We start from the raw sequence: 26,035 nt of genomic DNA on the forward strand, positions 1-26,035 counted from the left end.
ACCAAATACACCTGTCAACTTCCATTGTACACAAATGTCCTGCAATAACATGCTGAAATTTTGAGATATATATCATTATGGACTACCTATGCAGCGTGTGAAATTTGACTTGGATACCACTTGTCCCTTTTGGGCTACCACACTTCAAAAATCCATGTTTTCAGGTAATTTTTCAAATTTTGTATTTTTGTGTGCATGTAACTCTGTTTGTGTGACTGATATGGGCATGATGAATTCTGTGTGTGTTTAGGCCACATTAAGCTTACCACAAAAAAATTATACCCTTTTTTGAGTGAATTATATTTGGCACAGAGGGCACCTACAATATGTACCTTTTAACGTATTACATTTTTTTAATCACATTTTGAAATTTTTTTATTTTCCCTCAGAAATACATTGTTGGTGTTTTGATTCATGGAGTGTGTTCTCTAAATGGATGTTACTGGGTTGTAAAAAATTCACTGGAATGTGTGGAATAGTTCCAAAGTTATTAAGAGCTGAAGTTGGGTCTGAAGATAGATTGCCAGATGTGGGTTGCAATCGCCGGGTCACGCCACCTTCTTTCACAGGTCAGAATTCTGGAACTCATTGGCAGGGGAACTCATTTGTAGACGAGTGTTCCACACATGGTAGAATTAGTGTACTGAATTTCAATCAAATCCGAGACTATAAGCTGGAGCCCCTGGTTGAACTGACATGGAATGACACTTCTCCCACCATGTTGTATGGTCTAATAACACACGAGAATGCAGATGGATAAATTCTTCGAAAGTCCGATATTTCTACAGGTAAACCCTTGTCATTTTCAAGGCACGAACGGAATTTGGCCCTAAAATGACAGTAACTCTTACTGGTTGAGATAGCGGTGGTTTTCGATGTTATCGCTCATCATTCCCTGGAGTTATATGCGAGCGAGCGCACGTGCACACACGCACGCCTTATACACATTTTTAATAATTCTATTAAGTAGAAGCAGTTGTCAAGCAAATATAATGATTTCAGTTTGTGCTTGAAGCTAATTTAGTTGTGTATTACATTTTTACTTATAATACAGCTCAAATTGAAATAAATGATAATTATTGCAAGCAGTTTCAGTGATCTTGTCATTAGACAATTGTCATTTTGAGAAAAATTTTACTTCACTTCTTCACAAAGCTGTGTCAGCTGTTCTTGCCTCCTGACGTCATGCGCAGTAAATCTGTGGAACCGTGGACACAATGTCGTCAGGACATGAATTAATATTTCTCTCATGATGACTGATCGAAATTGGTTTTAATATTTATTATTCCCCTCATAGATTTGAATGTATAATACAATGTACCATAGGCAAATGAGCCTGACTGTTGTTTGCAGCAATGCAGTTCGGCAACGTGGACTTACTTTGGCCACACACTGCTGTACCGCGCACGTGCAGTTCTCATCCTTCCATTGCTCTGCCTCTATGCGCGGAAGCACCGTCTTACATGATGCAAGCTATAGTATAACGCACAATACCCGTGTAAGAAAATCTAATGATTGCGGTTTCGATAATACTTTTTTATCCTGTATTTTCAGCTACAGTCAAAGATAATTCATTCTATTTAGTAGCTAACGATTTATATTTATGAACATTGGTCTCACAGCTACTGTCATCCTGCCATTTAATTCAATTTGCCTCTTTCAGTTTATTCAGTTCATGCCTAGTAATGCTCCACAATGCCTTCTCTGTATTATTACAATTTGTCAGACAATGGAAACTCCAGGTAGGAATATCAACAATGTAGGAAAATATAGATTGCTACTTACCATAAAGAAGACACGTCAAGTTGCAGACAGGTATAATTAGAAGACACTTACTTAACGCTTTTGGCCACAGCCTTCATCAGTGAAAGAGGGAGAGACGCACACCATTCACACACACAAGCAAGTAAACCTCATTTACACATGACGGCCAACTCCAGCATCTCGAGCCGGAATCTTTTATTACAATTTTTGTTTAGTGTATTTTTTTCCTTTTTCTGATGTTCTGATGAAGGTTTTTGCTGTATTGCAGCTCTAAGGCTTGATTGGAGACAGTCCTCCATGTGAAATGAAGACCTCTCTTCTTGGCAAAAGATGCAGTGATGCCAGAAATTAGGCATTCTTTATCTTGGCTTCTGCTGTATTGTCTGTGATCCACTGTAAGAGATAACTGGATTTACAGTGTTGTAGAATGTGTGTAGCCTTATTAAATATCTTCAAATTGTTCATCTTGTGAATTCAATCAGGACAGCATGGCTCACTTGTCATGTATGATTTTGTGGAACTGTAATTCTTCCCCCCTTTGTAACCAAACCTGATTAAGGGGGATGGGTCATTACCGCCTTCTGACTATAATACTCAGATGAACCACTTATTATGGAGTTAATATATTCCATGAATGATAACTGGATATAGCAATAAATGATCAGTTGCCAACATGTTACGTCATCCTATTCTTGTAGGGAATGATTTTGTATGGAACAAACCATGCTGGACATCTGTAACTCTAGGTCCTCTCAATTGGTACTACGCGAGGGGAAAGCAACAGTAAAATAACACACAGTGAGTTTCTAGTAATTTATCATACTATTTGTGTGTGTGTGTGTGTGTGTGTGTGTGTGTGTGTGTGTGTGTGTGTGTGTGTGCGCGCGCGCGCTTGCCATTGGACACTGACATCCGGCTGTTCACCCATGAACTATTTTGTCAGATGTTTTGCTGTTTTCATGTACCTAAATGTTACACATTTATGCATTTCTATGACAATATATATATATAATCTCTGTGAATCACTGATACAATTGGCAGAGGATTATATACAGACAATGACAACAACAACTTTATTTCACTATGAATATTATTGAAGTTGACAATTTACAGACCAATTGACACAATGATGGCTCAATTCTGTTACTTCACAGAATCAAATACCAAAAGCTAGTGTGTAGAAAAAGAGCAATGGACCCTGTCAGGATGGGACAAACATTGGAGGAGGAGGAGGAGGAGGAGGAGGAGGAGGAGGAGGAGGTGGTGGTGGTGGTGGAGGTGTGTAGAAAAAGTGCTTTCAAGATTATGAATGTTTAAAAACATATCTAATTACAAAATCTCTCTCTGAAACAAGAATCATTGTAGGACACACTGCTGGAATTGTTAAATGGTCATTATTAATTAATGTCAAATTATATCACTGGACTGCACTTTAAAAGTTATTACTAATGTAGAAGGTGTAAATAAATGAATATGCAGCACGTCATTACAACTATGAAAAGTACTGAATTAATGATTAATGTTCTCTGGACAGGATCTGCATTTCCTAAAACCATTCTTTCAGACTCTGAACTGATCTTAAAATGTTTTCTCAACTCTGTTAATGAGAACTTTATAATGTATCTTGTATGTAACTGGAAACAGAGACATACTTTCAGAATTTCTGACATTGAATTTTCACTCCTTTTTTATGCAATGTGCACATTAATTCTATTATGAATTCTCATAGAAGATTTTCAGTTCTAACATTTTATGCAATTCTAGCTTTAATTGTTGGACTGACCTTTTCAGTATTTTCTGGAGGTACTGAAAATGCTAGTTAAGTTACTGAAACAGAGGAGTTAAAGGCCCATCAAAAATTGGGTTAATATTCGATAACTGTTGTGATGTGAGTCAGCTACATACTTAAAAATTACTCCATGAAGCTTCATTTGAAACTTGCTGTTGTTTGTGTTTATATGTGACAAATGTAAACAGTGTGCTTTCCTGATATTTAAACTGAGATCCCCACTTTTTATAGACAATGTGTTACTGATTACACTATACAAGAATTCCACATACACAGTCTCAAAGTTTCTGCTTTTCTGTACGTAATAAAGAGAGAGTAACAATATTATGAGAAGGAAAGTTGCTACTCACCACGATTAATTGTGAGAGACTTTTTGTTGTGCCTATCCTGACTCAGCATCTCCGCTATATGGTGAGTAGCAACTTTCCTTCTCATAATATTGTTACATTCCATCTTGGATTTTTAATAAAGAGAGAGGATCCATAGCAAATTTAAATTTTGAATTGGTCCACAACGCATTCTTGAATGGCGTGACTGGTAGAAATTGTACATGAACGGCATGGATCTGGGTCTGAATGCCAGTTTGTTGGATACTTCTAAGTTATCACACAAACTGTCACAATAAATATCTGCAAGAGAATGAAAGAATACATTTTTAACGTGTTATATGCCCATTTCTTTCTTGAGTACAACAGAATTATTTGAAAATCAGATCAGATTGGATCATTAAGAAATTCAGAAAATGTTATACTGGTTATGTGTGCACGCACCCCCCCTCCCCACCATAAAACAATTTGAGATACACTTAATTAAAACGACACTCTTAATACCCTGGAATATAATATCGTGAGACACTACTGGAGAAAATTATATTTTGACATAAAAAATAAGTTGAAAATGAGATAACAAAACCCATCTTATTAGAGCCATGAAAACAGTTTCCGTAAGCACAACTAAGTAAACAGAAAATCAAAAGAAATAATGGAATATTTTCAATATAAATATCAAGAATCACATAGACATTGCCTGTTTAGTGACTAAAAATATACCACTTACTATAAGAAGTCACCTGTTTAATTTACAATTTATTATAGCACTGGTTTGGATCTTCCACCCCCAAAAAATCATTTTTATTTACTCTTTCATTCATACCAGAAAATTATTTTCAACAAAAAGTAGCCACAGACGTCGTAAATGGGTAATTAAATCTTGTCGATTTCCTTGGTGTCTAATTAGTGAACAACATTTTCTTTTCCTAATTCCATTTCTACCTGTGAAATATTCCACTCACTGTAAATGCATAACATGATTTTTTAAAGAAATTTCTTCATTAGTACATAATGTTTCTGAAAGTTCAACTTAGCTGACAATTAGGGTATGACTACTACTGACCCACTGACTTCAGACAGAACTTGCAGAAGACTACTGCTTACAGCACCAGATAAAGAAAACTACACTGGTCATAAAAAAATTGTGCATAATAATGAAATTAACAGTGAGTTGGATGTATATATATCAGGTTGTATATGTGGACACAGAAAAAAAAAATCCCAGATTTCCTGGTTAAAAATACGCTTTTTCCATCGATGCAGAATTTCCTGGCACTTTAGAAAATGAAACTCAGGGAGAAAAACACGTTTTGGAAATATGTTTGATGTGCAGCAACATATACACTGCATATTTCTGTATTACGAAAGTATAACTTCGAATTCCACCGAACACCACATGTTACTTCTTGATGCATTGAAATCAAGATTGCGATGCACTTTTGTAAGCCGGTCGGAGATCATGTCACATGATATCACTAGCTGATGACAGTGGATATTTAGAGCATAGGACACATGATGAAGTCAGCTAATAGCAACATCACCGTTAACTAGTGCGAACACACAAACAGGAAAAGTCAATGGTTTAAATAAATATACGTAGTGTTGCTACAAGAAAAGAAAAGCTTTCACGTATAATATTGGTCTCTAAGATTAATAAGCTGCAAGTGAAGCTAAGCTTTCACATGTAATGTTGATCATCTTTGCACGTGTTACACTAAGGTACATCACACAAATTTGCCAGTAACATTTTTAACGACAACATAAATATCTGATCTTCTAGGCTCGAAATTCGTCTAAATGGTCTTCCTCAAAGAGCTGATTTTTAAATGAGAATTAAATGCTCTGTGATTTAAGAAATTCTTTGTACATTCTCGCACATAGTTCATCTTGCATAAAAGGAAATTTACTTCAAAGTAAAGCTTTTCAAACAACCATTCGCAATATTTTCTTGTGAAAGAGGTTCATTTCTGCAGCTGCCAGAGAGCGCCGGATAACACATGTCAAGTGTACAACATTAAAAGATCTTATATTATGTCATAAAAGAAACAAGGCCTTAGAAGATACTCCAGGAGCACCGGAATTTCGTGAACCATACTAAAAGTATAATTCGGCTTAAAGTTCACATTTGTATGTCTTTGAGTACCAGTACTGTATTATCTCATGTTGGGTTCTTTATTATGGCAGAATGCTAGAAGATGAAAATGTGCACTTGAAATGCAGCAAACAGCTGAAACTAGCCAATAGCGTAGAATTGAACACTTTATTTCAAATTAATTGACTGCCTCAGAGGGAAAGATTAAGAAAATCCCAATTTCTTCAGCAAACCGACTAAAATAACTTCATTGTTCTGCGAGGCAATTAATGCTTGACTGTCAGAAAGGTGCAAATAAAATTAAATCTCCAACTAATAACATATTTTAGCCTACCATAATTATGTGAATGTATTTTAATTCACTTGATAGCTCTCCGCCACAGAAATCCATTTGTTTTCATTTGACATGAAAGTAATAAACGAAGAGGAAACAGCAAAATCACTTAACGTAAATACGGGTCTCATGGAGACTATCCACCCCGCCACTGCAACTCAGACTGCTCTGTGCAACTGCTCTGTGCATCAGCCCTGGATCTATGATATTGCCGAACCAGGGCAATACTTTGCTAACCCTGCCACAATCACCGGTTTAGTTATCCTGCGTTTATTCTCTGGTTAGGTGTTATTACATTTTTGGACAATGCATTTTCTGCACTTCTCCCCAAATAGAACTCAAGCGGCTGCTAGCAGTGGACTGTACAACTGGCCCTTACTAGTGTAGTGGTCTGGACAAAAATTTTCTGTTAAAATTTCATTTTCTTGGATGAGAAGATAATAAGCAATATTTTTTGCCTGTTATTCCTATTAGTCATTTATTTCCATTCTGGTAGTCTGAATCTATTTATTTCGCTAGTTTCCAGAATGAGATTTTCACTCTACAGTGGAGTGTGCACTGATATGAAACTTCCTGTGTGCCAGACAGACTCGAACTCGGGACCTTTGCTTTTCGTGGGCAAGTGCTCTACCATCTGAGCTACCCAAGCACGACTCATGCCCTGTCCTCACAGCTTTACTTCCGCCAGTTTTAATCTGCCAGGAAGTTTCGATTTCGCTAGTAATTACAACAATGCTGACCATTCGCAAACCCAATCAACCACCCAAACAGTGATTGGCTTTCACGCATTCGGCTTTATTCCTCTCAGCTCGTATAGCTCCATCCCCTTTTGTCTGCAGGAAAGTTTATTTCTAGATGCAATGGGGATTCCCCTGGCAGGACATCACATATACTATGCATGTATTCAAAAATCTACTCACGATTCATTCAGAAATCAACTTAGAATGTGTTCAAAAACCAACAGGGATGTGTTTCAAAACCATATGAATAATCGATACACCAATGATGCTAGGTGCTTTATGAAACAAGGTTTCTTTCCTCAAGAGTAGTAATTTGGCCCCCCTCCCTTAAATTGCCATCCGGGGCAGATACCTCGGTTTGCCCCCGCCCCCTAGATCCAGGCCTGTTGCACATGCATGAATCTGAATCTTAGGTGCACCAGTCCAGGTAGCATCTGGCTGCTTGCTTCTATTGCTTATGCAGCTAACTGCCGCACTTCTGTAGCCAGAAGCAGGAGGTACTGCTTATATGTGACTCAACTGCGCGCATGAGCTCGCTCGCAACTGCTCAAATGAATCTATGTAAACAGATGTGATGTCACGTTCATCGGAGGCAATGTGTTGTTATTAAGCACTGCTTCATCTTTCTAAAGCCTTTGACACATTCTGTTGTTGGCAGACGCTTCTATGAGCACTGTGTTTTTTTGTTGTATATGGCACATTTCCTTTGCACCTTAAGTTTTATTTTCATTTTTTTCTCTTGTTCATGTTTTATTGCTGTAGTATTAGTCTGCAGTAGTGAGATACTGTAATATCCTTTGTTTGAGTATTGGTTCTTACGAGTCAAAGTTGCCTAAATTTAACTGAAAACTGAAACGATGAAAAATTCCCGGAATTCTAAAAAATTCCCAGGTTTTCCCCAGATCTCTGGGTTGCCCCAGGTCATATACACCCAGTATATTTACTGTTCATCAATCACACTGGGAAAATGTTTTTAATTACTGCTATTCTGGAAATATTGGCACTAATAACAAAAATAAATCTATTCCAACACCAAACTACTTCTTAAAAGTATTTTGAGGAATATGAATTTTGCCTGCTGATAAAATCACAATTGTCTACAAAATTAAAGCAGCATCTTCTGGTTCCATTCTGTACAGTATGCATGCTTCTTTTCTGTCAAATTACATTTGTAATTTGCTATAGCTAACTTAAGTTTTAATATAGTATTAAAATGAGATCAATTATGTAGTCAATTAATACAATTTCACTAAACACTGAATATTCACATCACTTTTCAATGATCCCTGTGGACATTTCTGATTATTATTATAATAGTGAAATTTACACCACCCAAAACTTCTCAGCGGCTGCATCTTCTCTTGTGTAAAATATAGTTTTATAGGCAGTGCATTTATTTTGCCTCATGGCAACAACATTTTTTTCTCCCATGATTTAAATGACACTTTCAAGAAACAACTGCAAGGAAAATGAATCTAAAAGAGGTAACGAATCAATGATTTTCACGAGAGGAAATTTTATCATTATCAATTCAATTTAATTTGAGTGTAAATAACATTCATAAAATACAGCAGAACTAGAAAAATAATAGTATACAGTTTCTTAAATGCAATACAATAGAAAATATCTAATTCTCTATAATGCATATCAGCTATTATTACTGATACATACTGACAACCTTATACTGTGATGTAAGTAAAATATTCATCAGTCGCTTTTAAAGCCACTCTCATCCAGATATGTATGTATGTTATGTATGTATGTATGTATGTATGTACAAATATGAAGTTACATCTTTGGTCACAAAACATTAACAATGATGTATCACACTGGCAACATTTATACTGGCTAACATCTACTTCTCTAAGACTTTTGTTTAAAAAATCACAGTATAGTGAAACAATAAAATTATTAGGGAATGGTTTGAGCATTTACTGGGCTATCACATTGCATTACAGAATCACAGTTAACTGTGCTAATAGCTATCAGAAAGTATGTTGAACACGTATCCCAATGATTCTGTTATGATCATCATAATGACTCTGCATTACAACTAAATTATGATTTATGTAAATTCTTCAGCTATGGGAGTCAACTGGACCCACCAGGAGAGCAAACATAGTGTATCACACTGTTAGCCATGTAGCGTTTGATGTGCTGTACTTTGATATCTTTGATCAGTATTCAAATTGCTTTCAGTTCAACATCAGAAGGTGAGTTGACAATTGGTCTGAACATACGACTGGCACATGTGTTTCCTGACATGGTAACACTGATTACAGGTGAATTAGGCACCACAACTCCAATGTGAGAATCTGGAAATACAGAAAACATATTAGTCTAGAACTAGTTACAGGTGGAAAGGATTTAAGTCCCGGTTCATGCACAAAACAAGATTATACATGTATGTGCAAAATATTTTGGATTTTTTGTATCTCCTTTACAAGTACATCAGAGGAAATGACCTGAAAAATAGATGCATTTTAATGTTATCAATTTTTTGGATGTGGGGTAGCAGCTATTATACTTTAACAGTAATAACTATTTACATTCAGTCACTCTTGAAACATGTAACTGAATTGATCAAGTAATGTTAAATTGATTGAATGAAATAATCATTGCTGAGAACAGATACAAAACTTCCAAGGGATATTTATAGAGAACAGCCAAAATCAGATGAAAACGTTTATTCTGTTGAAACAGATTAGTCAAGTTTTCTCGTTATTTCACTCCTTTCTGTGCCTTGCTAAGATGGAATCTAATTTATTTCTCCTTCTGTTTTAATATTTATGAAAGTTGATGTTCCATAAGACTGACTTTACTGTTAACAATCAACTACACAATGTTTCTGAACTATGGTTACTTTGTCGTCCAAACACTTTGCTATACAGGGTTAAGGAATAAAAAGTGTTAAAATGAAATTTTCTAACACTTTCATGACCAAAGCCTACTGACAAGTGTGATGCAAAAGGTGACGAATTTAGATGTGCAAAAAGAACTATAATGTATGACTTCCATTTCTTTCCATGTACAGGATGCCCATAATTGAAGTTCCAGTTTCAAAACACTGTAGAAAGAGAAAATATGAACACCAACAAGTGTGCGGCACATGGCTATTTCTCAGTTAGCATGCTAGAGGTCCAACACGACTGTCTCCATGAAGCATCGTGCGCTGTTGGTAAAGCTCTTTTAAAAGAACGATGATGTGCCAATATCCCAGCAGAAGTTATGGACACTCAAAGAAGGGCATGAAAGAAGGCACTTGTCCAATGTCTGCTACAGGTCTGTAGAAAATAATTAGAAAATTCGAAAAAGATAGGTCCTTTTGAAGAGCAGTGTGGCAGACGGAGGAAAGCAGTTGATCTGATGTCTCTTGAAGGTGTAGCCACAGCATTGCAAGAGGGGTTGAGCAGTGGTGTGCAAACATGCAGCGCATGTGGAATTGTCTGAACAGTGGACATGCCTGCAAGCACTGTGCATAAAATCCTTCGGAACACTCTGCACTGCTATCCATACAAAACCACCATGTTCAGGAGTTGCTTCCTGCTGACCTGCCAGCAGGGCATTCACTCTGGAATTTCTTACCCGCATGGAAATGGACAATGGATGGCCATGGAACATTCTGTTGATAGACAAAGCCCATTTTTATCTCCAAGGACATGCCAATATGCACAACTGCCAAATCTGAGCAATGGAACATCCACACGCATGGTAACTGGAACAATTTCATTCAGCAAAAGTGACTGTGGGGTGTGTGTTGTTGGAATTTTTTATCATATGGCCATATTTTTTTGAGGAGATGAGTTCTGCAGATCCTGTTATCTGCACAGTCACTGGTAAACACTATGAGACTTTTTGCACACCAACTTCATTCCAACTCTTCAACAGTGTGAACGTGTGGATAGGATCATTTTTATGCTAGATGGCACTCCTCTGCACAACGCACCGCCAGTGAAGCGGCTGCTGCAGAGGCACTATGGCAATGTTATAATTATCAGCTGTCATTTCCCAACAGCCTAGCTGTCTGCATCACCTGGTTTTAATCAGTGTGACTTCTGTATGTGGGGTTATCTGAAAGATAAGTGCTCCAATTACGAATGCAGCTGAATTGAACAACACATTCTGAACATGACTCCGAGACATACTGCATGTTGTGGAATATGTGGTTTCTCAGTTTCAACCTGGTGGCAAAAAAGGTGGACAGCATAACAAACACCTCTTGTGCCAGTTATCCAAAAATTAGAAACCAATGTCATTTTGCTTTTTATGTTGTTTTTGGCCACAGGACAATTACCATATTTATCCAATTGTAAGATGAGGTTTTTTCCCCAATTTAGTCATTCAACAAATATAGGGCTCTCTCATATTCACAGATTACACTATTGCTGCTGAGATTAACATTTTTACATTGTTTAATGAATGATTATAGGGGTCATCTTACATTTTCAGACGGGACTTTGGCCACTGATGATTTGTACAAATTTAGGGCTTAGAAAAAAATACCTGCATTAGAATAGGATCAAGATTCCTGATACACCAAAGTGCTTGATACAATATCCATCTTGCTCGAACAATCATGTGACACTTGACTCACAGCACTAGTCGAGAAACTATGACTTAGCCAATACAACAATCTAATGATCTGTTTTAAAATTGACAATTTTGTGAAACAAAGGAGGAAATGGCATTAAATCGATCAACTCACAGATTTTTGTTGTATATGAACAGGTTTTTAATAAAAGTTCTCACTGATGGGTAGATACAGTATACATATATTTATGCGACTTTTTAAATAGAGGTAACATTCAAAGGTGAAAATGTTGTCCCTCAAAATCCATTACTTAATTCTGAACCCCAGTCAATATGTTATTTGGTTCTGCGCAACTGTAACGATTTACCAAGTGGATTGCACAAGGAAATACAATTACTGTTCACATCCTGGAATACCAGGGAAAAACGTTACCAGCATTAGTACAAGATTGTGACATTCAGATGAAACAAGAAAGAAGAAAATTAATCCAGAATTAATTGTCTAGAAAATAAAAATCTCATTACACTGACAGCAATAGTTACCACGAGAATTAACTATGGTGGAAAGACACACTGCGGAGATACTACAGACAGCTTCATTAGATTGTGGGATGAGCGAAAGTTTGAGAATTGTAGTGAATTGTGATTGTGATATTTTATTTACATATTTGTTGCCGTTGTTACATTTGTCCTGCTCCATTGTAGATACATGCTGCTGGAGCACAGCTCTATGGAATGGTTGGAGGGGAAACAGCGACACCAGCTTGGCTGAGAAACTGAATTATAGTGAGTATGCGGAGGGAGGGTGCTGTGCAGCCAGCAAATTCTGCCGTCCTGCCAACCATAGTAAACTACACCTTGTATGTTGGCTTTTTATGAATGTCTACCATATTTGAACTGCAATTTGCCTGAATCAATTTGTACTTTGAACTGAACCAACTTTAAAATTGAACAAATACTCATCAATAGCATACATTTCTGCAGGAAATGGTAAAAATTTAGACTGGAGCTATTGGTGTATTTAGTGTTTCATGCAGCAATGTTGTAGACACTCATCGGGAGGTGTGACGGGAATGATAGGGGGGGGGGTCAGCTGCCAGTCCTACACATCCAATGAGGTAGTGGCAGGCAGACAATATGGTTGGGAGCAAGAGACATAACATTCTCACATCAGTACAGAAGTGAAATCCACTATTTATTCAGAGAGAGAGAGAAAGAGAGAGAGAGAGAGAGAGAGAGAGAGAGAGAGAGAGAGAGAGTTGTGTTCTCAGGTCATAACATAACCACAACCCCGGAAAGAAAAATATTTGGCACAACAAAGATGTAAATTTTGCACCTGTCCTGTTAGGATGATGACTATAATGATTTATAATAGTCATACCACAGATGAGAGGCTAACTAAACAAAAAGGCAGTGAAGATAAAAATTAATGTAAAAATTTCTTTTTATTTATTTGTCCTTGTATTATCAAAATACAGAAACTCGGTAAATAACAAAGGTAAGAATGCATGAAACAAACTTTTTAGACAAGCCATAGCCATTGTATTGCAATTCATCTGTCATTTGTAGCCAACCCAATTGACATTAAGACACTTACAGTGCCATCTATAGCTAAAGTTTCATTAAATTTTTTCATACCACAGCTCTTCCCCCTGCATCACTAATATGGTATTCAAATTTGACATATTTCTGAGCAGTGGTTCTCTTTCTACAGTGTTTTGAAACTGGCACTTTAATTATGGTCACCCTGTACATACCAACAATTTTGTTTTGTATATGGATGCTATGCAGCTTGCAAATACACACTGCTGCTCAATAATGTATGTTGTTTTTTCGCCCTATTTTACTGAAAGCCTAGTAATAAAGCACGTGCTCATCTGCAGCAGCACATACATAACACACACATACATTATCACCGCTATCCATCTGACAGCGATGTGGGCATGTAAGGGGGTAAGGAAAGCATATAAGCAGACCTCTTTCATCCCTTCATGCTTAAAGCCTTTCCCGAAGGTGACGGCATCTTCCAGAATGACACTGTCTGTGTCACCAGCCCAGAATCGTTCTAAGATGGTTTGAGGAGCATGACAGTGAGCTCACATTGATGCATTGGGCACCTAGTGCACCTGCACTGAACATGATGGAACACATCTGAACACTATTGTGTGTCAGCTCCATGCTCTCAAACCCCCAGCATATAATTTACAGTAATTGTATTACCTATCCATAGACATCTGGTACTAAATACCATCAGAAACCTTCTGAAGACTACATGCCATGCAAAGCAGAACTCCAGCTGTACAGTGTTCCAAATGTGAACATGCACACGCACACGCACGTGCACGCGCACACGCACACGCGCACACACACACCTTGAAGCATCGAGGAATAGTCAAATTGGCAATGAAAGGGACTGTGGGGAGTAAAAATTGTGCTGTGCGAAGTGTTGAATGCAGTGTGGTTAAGTGGTATCTATCACCAGATGGCATATTGCAGATCGCCTATTCGAAGTATCTTATGTTTATATGTTCAGGAATACTCGATATCTGTATAAACAGTGGCACCCTTTGTCCAGGAGTTCAGTACTGTACTGGCAGTACATTGTCATTCAAACAGTAAGGGTTGTATTTCATTGACAACCCTGCTTCCAGATTTGGACTTGTGGTTTTGATGTGACATTCTTGGAGTAGATGTTTAGCACTTCAAAACATCCACATCACCCTGGCTTTAATTAGGTAATATGAAAACTGTTACTCACATGGATAGGAATTAGAATACAAGCAGTAACTCATTCTCAAGGTCCGTATTTTCAGGAGTCCAATGGATTCAAAGCCAGCACTAAGCCAACTGTGCATCAGGCATCCATCAGTGTCTTCTGGAGACACAGATCAAGATTCAACAACGTGGATGAAAAGATTCAATCTACAAACTATAAACAACAGATGGGATGACTTGAAATGTTTGGTAAATGTGTACTTTTACTTGGATGGCACAGCCCAACAGTGGTACGAAAACAACAAAGAGAAGCTGGATAGTTGGGATAAATTGCAGCCTGCACTGAAGAAAAAGTTTGGCAACAATCAGCAGCAAGTCCACTTGGCAGAAGATCAACTGCAGAACACCAGCAAGTCCACTTGGCAGAAGATCAACTGAAGAACAGGGTGTAACGTCATGTGGAAATGACAGTCCTACATACAGAATGTTTTGGCCCTATGCCACATTGTGAATCCAAATATGACCAAAGTTGATAAAATCTTACACTTGAAGAAAAGAGTCTCACAAGACACACTACGTTCTTCTTCAAATCAACGGAGGAATTCAAGTGGTGATGAAGCATTGAGGAAATGCAACAGAGAAAGAATCGGGGGAAAGAAGTATGTCTGACTCCTGAATGTGGTCCCCAAGGCAGCTGTGAAAGACCATCACAACATCGCCTCTCTCATACAGTAGGCAGTGAGAGAAGAGACACACATTTTATGCAAACAGTGCTGTAGGATAAAGTAAGCAAGAGATAGCAGGCATGCAATACTATCTGATACATCAGGAGGTAATATAGAATGTTGAAGAAGATGTGTACTGACACACCAACCTCTGCAACCAGACAAATGCTGCAGGAAGAATATATTGGCCAACTCAGACTTATGCTGCATGACAATTCAGGACTGATGGTACACAATCAACTCCTGTACCAAATATAATGCCATGTAGAAGAGCAGACAATCTGGGAGGCCAAAGAAACATGTTGCATGTTTCTGCACAGGAAGAAGGCCAGTTTTTGACGACTACCATGCCATCAAACAACAACTATCTTTCAAGTCAACTGAAGATGATTATAGTCGACCTGTGGGATGAAGTCAATATTCATACCCTGGACAATATCATGCTGCAGCCATTTTCTGCTGTCATACGATGTAGTAGCCACTCACCTAGCTGTTGACTTGAGGAAAACTAAGTGAGGTAACAATCTATAGAGGCGAGACTGCCAAGATCAAAGTCCTCCATGCTCAATAGCCACCAAGTTGTCAGGAAATCTCTCTATCATCATCAGCCATGGCCAACCTGTGTAGCTGCTAGTTGACTAAAGATGATTTATGCTACATGATCCAAAACAAATTGCGTTGAAAATCACAAAGCAGAAATATGTTCAGCTGACAGGAACATGTATTGCAATAATAACTATCAATGACAGAACACAGCCCTTCAAATTTGTTGTTTTAACAGAATGCAGTCATGTTAGTGTCAGATGGAACTTGTTGCATGCATCACAAGCAGCCATGGTGTGTGGAAGAACACAACTTCAGATTGATGAATTCTACCAACAAGGAAAACAGACTCCTCCGGGCAGTTGCTTGTCTTTGAAGACGTTACTGCCATCAGCAAGGAGATGAGTTCCACTCACCATTTAAGATGCTCATTTAAACTATGAGGCTTTTGTCAACAGCAAAAAGTAGCTATAACTCACAAAAGAAATCTACATGCCAGTGACAATCATAAGCACTGAGGATGAAAAAAATGAAACGATTGTATGGCATTGTTGGCCGGGAGGCCCCATGCGGGGAAGTTCGGCTGCCGTATTGCAAGTCCTTTTCAGTTGACGCCACTTCGGCGACTTGCGAGTCAATGATGATGAAATAATGATGAAGAACACACTGAGGATGATTACCCACAATTATAGATCATTAACTGTCATAAGCAGCCAGAACTCATCCCTAAAGGTAAGTGCGTAGGGACAACTGAGCCAATCCAGGAAGGTCAGCTTAGTGCCAGCGACAAAGAATAGTGTTCTGTTACAACTACAGATAATGAAAGGGGGGAAGCTGCTATGGAACTGTCAAAAGGATTTGGCCTAACTGAGTAATGACCTCGACAAGTGATAGCCATTCTGTGTCAGTTATTGGATGCTTACAAATCTGGAGAGGAGAAAATAAAGAGCAAGTGGCCAGTGATTAATCATTGTATCAAGACTGGGGATCATTCATCAACTAGCCAAGGTTCGTATAGGCTGTCACTGGCTGAATGCTACTCGTTCGTTCCCTCCTGTGGTTATTTTGAAGAAAACAGTACACTGCATTTCTCAGTCGACTATCTATGACTGAACAAAACTACAAAGATGTCTACTCATTGCTGTACACTAATGAAACCTCAGCCTGCTTGAAAAGAGCAAAGTACTTCTCAATAACGAACATGCAGAAGGGCTACTGGAAAATCATGATTGACGAGGCTCACCGGGAAAAAGACCACCATCTAACTCCTGATGGCCTCTGTGAGTTCAAAGTCATGCTGTTTGGACTGTGTGATGCTCCAGCCACCTTAGAACATGTGAGGGACAATGTGCTTCAAAACTTAAATGGACAATGTATATTTGCTATCTGGATGACATTCTCATTCTTTCAAAGACATTTGAAGAGCATCTAAGCTACCTGACAACCATGATGAAATGTGTTCAGCTTTTGGGTCTCCACCTGAATGCAGAAAAATGTTTATCATTGCCTGAGAAATAAAGATCTTGGGGTACTTAGTTAACAGCAATGGAATCCACCCCAAACCAGAGAAAATAAGAGCAGTCACCGATCTCCTGTCTACTTGGCATATGCATGTTGATGTGAGAAGTTCTCAGAATGTACGTATATTACCCCTGACTCATAAAGGACTTCTGTATCAAGGTACATCCCTTGCAAGAACTACTGCAGGGAAATGCCAAATTTTCAGCAATGAAGTTCAAGAAAAATCTTTACATGTCCTTACGGAGGCACTATCACCATCTCCAGTCCTAGTACTGTATTATGAGAATGACAAAACAAAACTTCACACTGATGCAAACTGTTATGGAATAGGTGCAGCTCTGGCACAAATTCAGAAAGGTGCTGAGAAAGTGATAGCTTATGTTTACAACTCGGAGAGTAATTCCTCTCCAACTGAGAAACAGAGCCTTGCAATTGTTTGGGCTATCAATATATTCCAGCTGTATTTATTTGGCGAACTATTCATAGCGTGACAGACCACCATTCTCTATGCTGGCTAACTTGACTGAAGGATCCATTAGGTCAACTGGTGAGATGGGCACTGAGACTTCAGGAATATGACATCAAAGTGATATACAAAAATTGATGCAAACACAAGGAATTCTTTGGTGAAACACAGCAGCAGGGATGGAATCTTGGTCATTGCTGCATTAAATGACAATGCAGCTGAAAAGATAGATGCACATGCCATAGTTATCCCCAGGGCATCTGGTGCCAATTGTGCCTGCAGAAGCGCACTTCCACTGGGTTGGAATTAACTTCTTGGGTAGGTTTACAAAGTTGACAAACAGGAATTGATAGATAACAGTCTGCACTGAGTACCTCACACACTATGCTATCATCAAAATTTTGCTGATTGCTGAAGTTCTGGAAACTGCGAAGTTCCTTGTAGAAGACATCAGTTCGAAGTGCAACAGAACATCCCATGTGATGATCTCTGACTGTGGAAAACTTTTCCAGTCCAGAGTGTTAAGAGGTAATTCCACACTGTGACATATCCCACATAACAACAACCGCCTACCACAAATACAGAAGTGGCTTCACATATTGCTTTACTAAGATAATGGCTGACGTGCTCTCAATGTCCGTCGATGTCAAACAGATTGGGATACAATACTGCTAGTCACAACATTCAAATACAACACAAGAAGCCACTACAGGCTTCACACCATTCTTTCTGCTCCACGGTCATGAAGGTAAAATGGCAAGGGATACACTCTTCCCATTTCAATCAGGCAATAGTCAGTATTACTATGTGAAACACCTTATCATCAGGACTTTAGAAGCAAGACAGCCTGCTTGCTTAAGGACGCAGGAGGGAGACCAAGAGCATTATCACACCAAGAAACAGACCAGGAGATGTCGTAAAGATTTTTACACCTATATAAAAAGTGAGACTATGCCGAAAGTTATTAAAGCACTACTTTGGGCTGCACTGTATCCTTTGTCATCAATTATGAAGGCTAGGATTATGACCCTTCATCAAGAAGAGAAAAGTGGAGACATCCTCTATATGCATCCCTACTACAGTCCTGAGGCGCAGATCGACAATGGGAGGTTCAAGGAAACTGAAGGCCCACTCAACAATTATGAAGCTTTGACAGGAAGGGCTACTTCTGACACTCATAGTGAAGGTGACTTAACAGCACAACTAGAACAAGTGAATCCCACCAGTACTGCCATACAGAGGACCACTGAAGGTGACATAACAACACGACTCGAACATGAGACTCCACCAGTACTGCCATAAAGAGGACCACTGACAAGATCTAGACCCAGGGTGCTGCAGTCTGCTCCAATGAGAACTTCTGAAATGGGAGGTTGCTGTATCTCCAGGAGAGGGAGCAATGTCACAAGCTCTGGTGCACGCAGTATAGTATAGGGGTTAGCGTAGTTGGCTGGCATGATGTGTGCAAAACCACCAGAAATTATCTGTTATTAAGTATTTATCATTTCTGGGAAGTTCTTGAAATATCTTATGTTCGTAATGTTTGTATATTCTGGAAAATTCAATGTCAGAATAAATAGCAGAAATGACCAGGACTGAGCTCTGTTCTGGCTAGATCTTGGTGTACGAAAAATGTACTTTCAGCACTGCATGTTACCTCATCAGATTTGGATCTGAGTGTGCTTTTGACATTGACATAGTAGAGGAAGACCGAAATTTAATACAGTACTCAGATTCAAATGGATACTGAATGAATTACAGTCACACAAGTCCAACATTAAGTTGTTCTAGCTGTTTAGAGAGCTTAAAACTAGCATTCACTGGATGAGCAAGATTTAGAGTACATCTTGTGTCACACTGAAATTAAATTGGCACCTTTTAGTTCAGGTTAACAAATGTATTCTAGTTTAACTGTAGCAAAGATGAACAGCTGATAAACATACCTGACATCATTTTATTTAGCCCAGAAGCTCTTGACCTGTTGGACACCTTTGGAGATGTTCCCTTACTAGCACCTTCTTCTGTAAGTGTTCTTGAAGTGCTATCTGAAACCAGTTTACCCTTGCTGTGCTCCCAAGAATCATCTGTTGAGGCCTTCAGAGTCACGAGCTGAAACATTTTTATGATTCTTTTGATACATGAAATTTACAAATATAAAAAACAACTGTATGTTAGACTAACTAAATCAGAACCTTGCCTTTTACTGTTCTTACCAACTGAGCTATTACTGCAAGACAGATAGGATTAATCTGATAGAACTCTTGTCCAGCATATACAGTGTATGGTTTGCAGTGGAGAGCACATGAGTTACCAGAATTAATTTCTCCCCTCTCTTTTATAATTTCAAATGGTAAGCAGCAAGACAGATTCTGAGTATACCTCCGAGGTCTGAAGTGCACAGTCATGTTCATTATGAAAGATATATGTTTGTGGAAGTTCTGACTGACTGCACTGTGATCTCTTGCAGCAACCTCCAATGAGTTTTATTAAGGTCTTCTGTGATGTTCTCACACTGAATCAGTGAAATCGTGCATCTATTCTTTGAATACCATCTACTTATGCAGTTAATCCAACTTAACAATGGCCCTAGACCACCAAACAATACTAAAAAACTGCCAAACAATGGGTTTGAATGAGTTAATCACACTTACTTGTGATTAATATGACAAATAACTAGACACAGAAGCTTTCATGCATACCTTGCTGGTGCAGTACTACCGAGTGAAAGAATTTGGGAAAGAAATGGCTGAACCACATCCACAACCTAGAGATGAGGAAGTCTTGCAACTACTCACTTTCTCAGCTGACTATTGCAATAATGAAAAGTTCATGTTTTTATCAGTACGAACTTGAATTTTGTTATATTCTGATGACAGTGAAAACAAACATCTTTTGACAAACTTTCAATAAACTGGAGATTTAATCCTATTTATATGGTGAAAGAAAGCAACCCCCCTCTCTGTAAGCACTTGTACCAAGATACAGTGTAGATCAGCAGACATGAAGGTGGAGAGAACAAGAGTTTCTGCTCAATACTATGGGTGGTTATTTTTGACCAATTCAATTCACAAATTGGGTACTGCTAAACACATTTTCAGCATCAAGGCACAAACACAGAATTTCATACCACACTCTGATTATAGCTTTTGTTCCTTTCAACAAGACCATCACAAAACCTTTGACTGCTGCAGTCAACTCCACTACATGCTGCCTTAAGCACCAAGTCATTATCACCTAATCCTGCTATCTGTGATGGGTGTCTTACATTCAGGTTGCTACCAGGCACTGAGGAACCCAAGTGGTTTCACTCTATACTGTATATTTCTGAAGCACACCAGTGATGACAGTCAGTTAAACAGTTGTTAGATAGACCAATTGCACAAGACATCGTAATATTGTGGTACAAGGAATTTTATAGACATCCCAAATTAATTTGTAAATATGGCTACAGGCAGAAGATTTATAAGTTGTTTTGCTTTATTATTATTAAATAGACAGATGCGAGTTGGCAATTCCTACCCCACCATCTTTTACACATTATAATAATAGCAATTTTCTACAGAATCAGAGGAGTTGTCAAGGTGAAATTTTTTCAGTTTTCCTTTTTTTTAATTTACTTTGCTGTCTGTTAAGACATTTTATATCACTGTGAAAGTGACCAAAAATTTTAGTTTCAACACTGTGCACCCCTTTTTGTGCTAAAGACAACCTTAATGTGGGGTAATGAATGCCATTTTTCCTTCTGGTATTGTAATTGTGTATTTCATAGTTACTTTTGAAATGCAGTTGATTATTTACAACAAACTTCATGAGCGAATAGATATACTGCAAAGCAGTAGTCAGAATACCCAAACCCTTAAACAGATGCGTACACTATGACTTGTCACTCAAGATTCGACTTGGGCAATAAAACACTGACTGCAGGAATTATTCAAAACTACTTTCTGAATCTGAGGCTCCTTTGTAAATTGATACTGCAAATGGCAAAATCAGAGATGTAGTAACTGCTTTTTTCATAGAAAATTACATGTGTCTGTGTAGTTTTCAACGCAATTTTTCTATGAAAAAAATTACATCCCACTTCCATTCAATGTCAGTTGTTCACTGTTCCTTCCTAGATACATACCCATAATATCCACTTTTTTGCATCTATTCCGCAGCCTAAAATCAAAGAAATGAATAAATGTATAGTTAAAATGTATAGTTTTTTGATAACTCATCATACGCTAATATTTGGTGGAGGCAAATTACACAATCTGTATATTGCCCGAACATTCTTGTCATGGCTTACTTTAGCATGTTTTTGTAATGCAGAGTCTTACTGAAAAAGAGATTTACAGACAGCTTGTCATATCATTGTTTGTCAACATTCATCGTGATCCACTGTAGCAACTTCTTGAATCTAAAGTACTCAAGGGTCTACTAATGCAGTATATTATTTAAGTAAGAACCTTTGTTCAGCACTATTGGCCATCTAATGACCGTTTACTTGTAAAAGTACAATTCATGCATAATTGGCGAGCAGTCTGTAGTCATTGCCAGTTTTTCATGCACCACCCTGCATTAATTTTGTGTGAAGGCAGGACTATTGCACAAACATGTTTTCTTTCTGGTCTTCTATCCTAGTAGCCCAACACCCCTTCCTCTCCACCCACCTATATTATGAAACGATTGTGTGCCATGAAATGATAAACCTTGTGATGAATCTCTCAATCTCAGTGTGTACTTCCTGTCACTCATCAATGGAAAAGTGGAGTTTGGCTGCCTAAGACACTACTACTACTACTACTACTACTAATAATAATAATAATATTTATTCAACATCAAATAACCAATGTAATCACTAAAATAATACAATTTCAACACATAATAAATTTCATTCTTCTAAATAAAGTTTGGATTCTGACTCAGTCAAGTGACAGAAAGTAATGAATGTTAGTCAAAGTTCTGTATTTGGAATGAGAGAACATTCCTGTAGATGGATACAGTGAAGCATTCACAAAGTCATTAATTGGGTCACACTACTGTCATAACTAGAGACCAGATCACATACATTATAAAAACTCTAAAATAAGCATGCAATTATGCATGAAAAATGCTTTTAAAAACTGCATGAAAATCATCAAAATATGCAAAATCAAATAATAAAAAAACATGGTAGTTACTGCGTGTATTTAATCTCGAAGTCGAACCAGTGTATATCAATTACAAGAAGAGCACGAGCCAAGCGAAAAATCAGTATATTTAGAACGCTGATATCATTTATTGAATACTTTCTGGTGGAGGTTAGGAAGGGGGCCTTTCTGGGATTATTTTCTAAAAATTTGCAAAAGGGAACACATACCATATTTCAAGAATTGTTCCTTCTTTGCTGTTGTCAAGTAAAAGGTGTCTCATCATCCACAGTTGAGAGCAATAGGGACAAGTGGGGGACGATCACCACTTAAAAGATGTCGATGGCTAAATGACAGTGCTCTATACAGAGTCTAGTTAAGATTACCTCCTCCCCACGACGAATTCGGGAGGAAGAGGTCCAAGCACAGGGAAGAGCGTTCATGTCCCAAAATTTATTATTGGGAAGTGTAGACCAATGTGCATGCCATGAAAGAGCAACACGACGACATAAAAACACACTGTAGATCGGCGAAGGGACCCATGCGAACAGCAGGTTAACGAAGAGAGACTGCAGCCTTGGCCGCTATATTGGCCACCTCATTTCCCCGAATACCAAAGTGTCCTGGGATCCAGGAATGCCACAGAGACACCGAGCAAGTGGAGGCAGTCCTCAGTCCGGTGGACCAGGGGGTGGACAGAGTAGAGAGCTTGGAGACTGAGGAGACAGCTGAGCGAATCTGAGCATATAATACACTGTATTTGCTGATGGCAACGGATGTATTGGACAGCCTGGAGAACAGTGTAAAGCTCCGCAGTAAAAACTGAACACTGGTCGGGAAGCCGAAATCGATTAGGGGTGTAGCCAACAATATAGGCACTCCCAACACCAAATGATGTTTTTGAGCCATCAGGGTAAATAAATGTGGCATCCTTCATTTGTGAGCATAGAGCAGCGAATGCCCGACAATAAACGAGAGAAGGGGTACCATCCTTGGGAAGCTGACAAATGTCACGGAGCAGGCAGGTCTGGGGACGGAGCCAAGGTGGTGCTGTACCCCCAGTTGTCAAGACAGTTTTAGGAAAGTGGAAGGAAACAGAACGTAGCAGTTGATGGAAGTGGACTCCTGGTGGTAGCAGAGAGGAAGGGCGGCCTGCATGTCCTAAATCCGAGGAGGCGTTGAAAAAAAGGTCATGGGCCAGATTAGCAGACACGGAAGACAAATGGCTAGCTTAATGACTCAGAAGGACAGCTCGCCAATTGGACAGTGGAGGGTAAGTGGTCTCAGCATAATGGTTGTCCACAGGGCTGGTGTAAAAAGCTCCAGACGCTAAATGCAATGCACGGTAGTGGACAGAGTCGAGACGCCGAAGAATAGACGGCCAAGCAGAGGAGTAAACTATGCTTCCATAGTCCAATGTCGAGCGCACTAAGGCGCGATATAGGCGGAGAAGGACCACTCGGTCTGCCCCCCACGAGGTACTATTCAGAACACGGAGGGCGTTGACGGATAGCAGGCAGTGAGCTGAAAGATGGGAAACGTGGGAGGATCAGCACAGTTTTCTGTCAAACATAAGTCCCAAAAATTTAGCGAGGTCCACGAACGGAAGGTCGACAGGGCCTAGATGTAGAGAAGGCGGAAGAAACTCCGTACAACACCAAAAATTGACACAAACGGTCTTACTGGGAGAAAAGCGGAAGCCGGTTTCGATGCTCCAAGAGAGGAGGCGATTGAGACGACGTTGAAGACATTGTTCAAGAAGGCTGGTCCGTTGAGGGCTGTAATAGATCGCAAAATCGTCCACAAAGAGGGAGCCCAAGACATCAGGAAGGAGACAATCCATAATTGGATTTATGGCAATGGTAAACAGTACTACACTTAGCATGTAGCCCTGGGGTACCCCGTTTTCTTGGGAGAAAGTACGGGAGAGAGTAGTGTTCACCCGCACTTTAAATGAGCACTCTGCCATAAATTCATGAATAAAAAGGGGCAGCCGACCTCTAAAGCCCCAAGAGAACAGTGTGCGCAGGATGCCTGTCCTCCAACAGGTATCGTATGCTCTCTCCAGATCAAAACATATTGCTACCGTTACGCGTTTCCTGAGAAAATTGTTCATGATGTAAGTGGAGAGAGCAATAAGGTGGTCAACTGCAGAGCGACGCTTTCGGAAACCGCATTTGGCAGGTGTTAAAAGGCTTCGGGACTCCAGCCACCAGGTTAAACGGCAATTCACCATATGCTCCAAAACCTTACATACACGACTCTTAAGAGAAATGGGGCAATAGCTAAAGGGGAGACGTTTGTCCTTTCCAGGCTTCAGAACAAGAATGACGATAGCTTCCCGCCATCTTCAGGGAAAAGCACTGTAGATCCAAATTCGATTATAAAGGCGAAGGAGGTAACGCAGACTATGGTATGATAAATGCAGCAACATTTGGACGTGTACATCATCCGGTCCTGGGGCGGAAGAGTGAGAAGAAGAGAGTGCGTGTTGGAGTTCCCATATGAATAAAACAGTATTATAGCTTTCGCTATTGGGAAAGGAGAAAGCAAGAGGTTGCAGTTTCACTGCACGTTTCTTTGGGAGAAAGGCTGGCGGGTAATTTGAAGATCTTGAAATCTCAGCAAATTGTTGACCCAATGAGTTAGAAATTGTGACGGGGTCCACTAAGGTATCATGTGCGACAATGAGCCCAGAGATCGGGGAGAAACTAGGCGCACCAGATGACCGTCGAATGTGACTCCAAACTTCTGAGGAGGGAGTGAAGGAAGGTGTTAAAAGAGCTAGTAAAGAAGTCCCAGCTTGCCTTCTTCCTATCGCGGATGATGCGACGGCATCGCGCACGTAACTGCTTATAGCGGATACAGTTGGCCAAAGTAGGATGGTGGCAGAAAATGTGGAGAGCACGTCGCTGCTCACGTATCGCGTCACGGCACGCCTCGTTCCACCAAGGAACTGGGGTGTGCCGGGGCAAATCGGAGGTACAAGGTATTGAACATTCTGCGGCTGTAAGAATAACTTCTGTAACGAGAGTGCACCGATCGTCGACGATAGGAAAGTGACGGTCATCGAATGTCGCTAAAGACGAAAAAAGTGTCCAATCAGCATGGGCAAACTTCCAGAATCTCGGGCGCATAGATGGCAGTTGTGGCTGCAATCTAAGGAAACATGGAAAATGGTCATTTGAGTGTGTATCAGCAAGAGTGAACCATTCAAAGTGCCAAGCTAGCTGAACAGTACCGACCAAAAGGTCCAAATGAGAGAAATTCATCGTGGAGGCAGACAAAAATGTAGGTTCTCCAGTTTTGAGGCAAAGAAGATCCATTTGGTGGAAGACGTCAATCAATAGGGAACCTCGCTGACAAGGACGCG

At 39.3% G+C, this 26,035-nt stretch overlaps 1 protein-coding gene across 1 annotated transcript in view; it reads right to left on the minus strand.

The window, feature by feature from the left end:
• Window positions 1-8,607: 8,607 nt before the first annotated feature.
• The window catches only part of LOC126473777 (glutamine-dependent NAD(+) synthetase), a 208,785-nt gene continuing 191,357 nt past the window's right edge, over window positions 8,608-26,035 (minus strand). Inside the window, exons 15-16 of the mRNA XM_050101043.1 lie at window positions 19,492-19,657; window positions 8,608-9,363 (exon numbers count right to left, since the gene is read on the minus strand). Of these exons, the coding sequence (XP_049957000.1) occupies window positions 9,233-9,363; window positions 19,492-19,657 (297 nt within the window). The 3' untranslated portion in view covers window positions 8,608-9,232. The remainder of the gene's footprint in view (window positions 9,364-19,491; window positions 19,658-26,035) is intronic.

This window comes from Schistocerca serialis, chromosome 4 (genome assembly GCF_023864345.2).
Source record: "Schistocerca serialis cubense isolate TAMUIC-IGC-003099 chromosome 4, iqSchSeri2.2, whole genome shotgun sequence".
Taxonomy (NCBI): Eukaryota; Metazoa; Arthropoda; class Insecta; order Orthoptera; family Acrididae; genus Schistocerca; species Schistocerca serialis.